The 3375-nt window shown below is 36.7% G+C and overlaps 1 protein-coding gene across 2 annotated transcripts in view; it reads right to left on the reverse strand.

Annotated features, from left to right (window-relative positions):
• The window catches only part of HMGCLL1 (3-hydroxymethyl-3-methylglutaryl-CoA lyase like 1), a 151810-nt gene that overhangs the window by 69307 nt on the left and 79128 nt on the right, over positions 1-3375 (reverse strand). For both annotated transcript variants that reach the window (XM_032299746.1, XM_032299748.1), the window contains one exon: positions 2764-2827. In XM_032299746.1, the coding sequence (XP_032155637.1) occupies positions 2764-2827 (64 nt within the window). The remainder of the gene's footprint in view (positions 1-2763; positions 2828-3375) is intronic.

Genomic DNA, 3375 nt, shown 5'->3' on the forward strand with positions numbered 1-3375 from the left:
AAAGAAAAAAAGAATGAAAAAAAAAAGAATGAAGGAGAGGAAGAAAGAGGAAGAGGAAGAGGGAGAGAGAACGGGAGTGCTGCTTTATTGCCCAGGCTAGAATGCAGTCTAAAAATGGGTATTGAAAACCTCTTTTATGCCAACAATTGTGCTTAATAATGGAGACAGGAAAAAATGAGGGAAGAAAATAACAAACAAGCAGCCAACGATATTTCATTTAAACCTGTAAGAAGGTGTGATGTGGTACTGATAAGAGTGTATATTTTGTGTATTTAAAGTGGAGAATTCTATAAATGTTTATTAAGTTTACTTGTTCTGGATCTGAGTTCAAGTCCTGGATATCCTTGTTAATTTTCTGTCTTGTTGATTTGTCTAATATTGATGTTGAAGTCTCCCATTATTATTGTGTGGGAGTCTAAGTCTCTTTATAAGTCTTATGTAACTGGGTATTCCTGCATTGGGTGTGTATATATTTAGGATCGTTAGCTCTTCTTGTTGGATTGATCCTTTTACCACTATGTAATGTCCTTCTTTGCCTTTTTTGATCTTTGTTGCTTTAAAGTCTATTTTATCGGAGGCAAGAATTGCAACTCCTGCTTTTTATTTATTTATTTATTTTTGCTCTCCATTTGGTTGGTAAATCTTTCTCCATCCCTTTGTTTTGAGTCTTTGTGTATCCTTGCATGTGAGATGGATTTAGATGCAGCATACTGATGGGTTTTGGCTGTGTCTTTTGATTGGGGGAAAATTTAGGATTAATAATAATATATGTGAGTTTAATACTGCCATTTGATGTTAGCTGGCTGTTTTGCCCATTAGTTGATATAAATTCTTCATTATGTTGATGCTCTTTACTTTTCGGTATATTTTTGAAAAGTCTGATACTGTTTGTTCCTTTCTATGTGTATAGACAACTTGAATTTAAGTAAGCTTTATTATAAAGTGCTTACTGACTTATTGAAGAGGGTGAGAAGGAAGGATCTGAGAAGAATGTTCCAGGAAGAATATTAAATGCAAATGTTAATGGGTTCCAGGCAGCTGACATATAAAATGCAAAGAACATTCCAGGTAGGGAAAAAGCTAAATATAAAGGGCAGTGTAATGAGAAAGCAAAAACTGAGGAGGGAGGCAATGAGAGGAAGGACCAGAGGCTTAGACAGAGTAATCACAATTTGAAGTAGTAATTTCAGAGGGAAGAGAGTTAGTTGAGCACAAAATGTATTAGGATGACACAAAAGGCTCCTTTAAGGTTTCTGGTCCTGAATTTTTCCTATCTGCCTGTTACATGACTGCGGTAACACCTTAGGCATTCGGGTACAGAAACAGAGATCCTCAGCCAAGGGGTGTGTGGTTCATTCCTATGTGGTGCACAGTGAAAGTAAGAAAGTAAGTCTGCCGCTAAGCAGAGGTGGATCAGGTTTTGTGGGCCAGCCTGAAGTTATACCCTTTGGAGGTATTCTTTAAAAACAAATACAATTGTGAAGGTAAATTAACGACAGGGCCTTAAAAGGGTCCCATGCAAGTGAAAAACTATAAAAGCTGAATTTTGTTATTTCATAGTATATGTGCCTCTGTGTGCAAGGGTCTTGTGTGAGTAATAAATAAAAGGAGGCCGGGCGCGGTGGCTCAAGCCTGTAATCCCAGCACTTTGGGAGGCCGAGGCGGGTGGATCACCAGGTCAAGAGATCCAGACCATCCTGGTCAACATGGTGAAACCCCGTCTCTACTAAAAATACAAAAAATTAGCTGGGCATGGTGGCGCGTGCCTGTAATCCCAGCTACTCAGGAGGCTGAGGCAGGAGAATTGCCTGAACCCAGGAGGCGGAGGTTGCGGTGAGCCGAGATCGCGCCATTGCACTCCAGCCTGGGTAACATAGTGAAACTCCGTCTCAAAAATAAATAAATAAATAAATAAATAAATAAAAGGATATCTTTCATTGGAAAAATCTGCAGTAAGTACAAATGAGTGCACAAAAGAGGAATGGCTTTAGCTAAACTGAAAGTTTATATCCTGCCTAAATTTGGATTTTCTTAGAAGGCACTCTTCACTGCTTTGGTGACATCATTATTAAATTTGTCATAACTAACAACTTTAACAACAGGTGTATATTAATATACTTTATATACAGATAAATTTCTGAGGCAGTCTAATATAATCTCAAAGACAGCACATATATTCATTGATATAAATTAATAATAAAGGACAGGAAGAAAATAAACATTAATAATCAGGGCCTTAATGACTATAATCTGTTGCTGTAAAATTGTTCTGGAATAGCAGCAACTTAATCACAGCAGTAACATCTACAGAATCGTGAAAGAACAAAAACACAGAAGTAGTGTATCTACTCCGATATAATGGGCCGACGGACGCAGGAGAAAAAGAGGAATGCTACCTAAGCAACCAAGGCAAGTTTAAGTGTTTCTACACAAACTGCCCGGATGTTCTGATGGAGATTGAAAAGCCCACTCACTACATTACAGCCATAGAAAAACAAAACATATTTTTATTCCTTCCACCTTTGAGCAGCCAAATTATAGGACTCAACTGTCCCTTAACTTTGAAAAGTTATAGTCAATGTACAGGACTTCAGTGTTAAAATGAAACTGTTAGTTAAGTGATCAAACATGTCTTCAGGGTTCCTATCTTAATCTATGGGTTCATGTTATGTAGATCCAATAAACAGTAAGAGCAATAGCCCACTTTTAAAAATAATATATATCATGTTACCATAAACCACAAAAGCTGGAGACGTAGCTTACTTCTGTCACTTTTTGTGGTGTAATGCTTCCTTCATATGGACAGCCCAGGGCACAAGACACATACCTAAATTAAAAGTAGAGCCTTATAAATATGCAAGTGGTAAATAAGCCATTTCCATTTTATAAAAGTTAAGAATTAGCCAAAACTGCATCAAGTAAATTTATTTTGCACTATTACTTCATTATTATTTTATCCTTAGACCAAACCAAATAAAGTTTAGGGCATTTTCAATCAACTCACATTTTTATCTTTCTAAAATAATTACAATTTGATACACGTTTTTGATGGAGATGGAGATAAATTATACGTGATTATCTGGTGCAGTTACTCATACTATAGCACCATATTAACATTCAAAGCGGAAAATAGCAGTGAAATACATGGTTTTATTTAAACAATTACATACACTCAACTGTTAAATATCCAGGTCTTTGCAGACATAGAGGGAGATCACGTAGAAGACTAACTGAACTTTTCTCTTTACTCTCATCTGGATATTTTGGCCTTATTTAGATATAGTCATTAATCATCTAAAAGTCTTAAAACTGGGCATAGCCTCAGAGTTTCTCTCTCTCTCTCTCTCTCTCTCTCTCTCTCTCTCTCTCTCTCTC

Source organism: Sapajus apella, unplaced genomic scaffold (assembly GCF_009761245.1).
Source record: "Sapajus apella isolate SASKATOON/1434 unplaced genomic scaffold, GSC_monkey_1.0 scaffold41, whole genome shotgun sequence".
Taxonomy (NCBI): domain Eukaryota; kingdom Metazoa; phylum Chordata; class Mammalia; order Primates; family Cebidae; genus Sapajus; species Sapajus apella.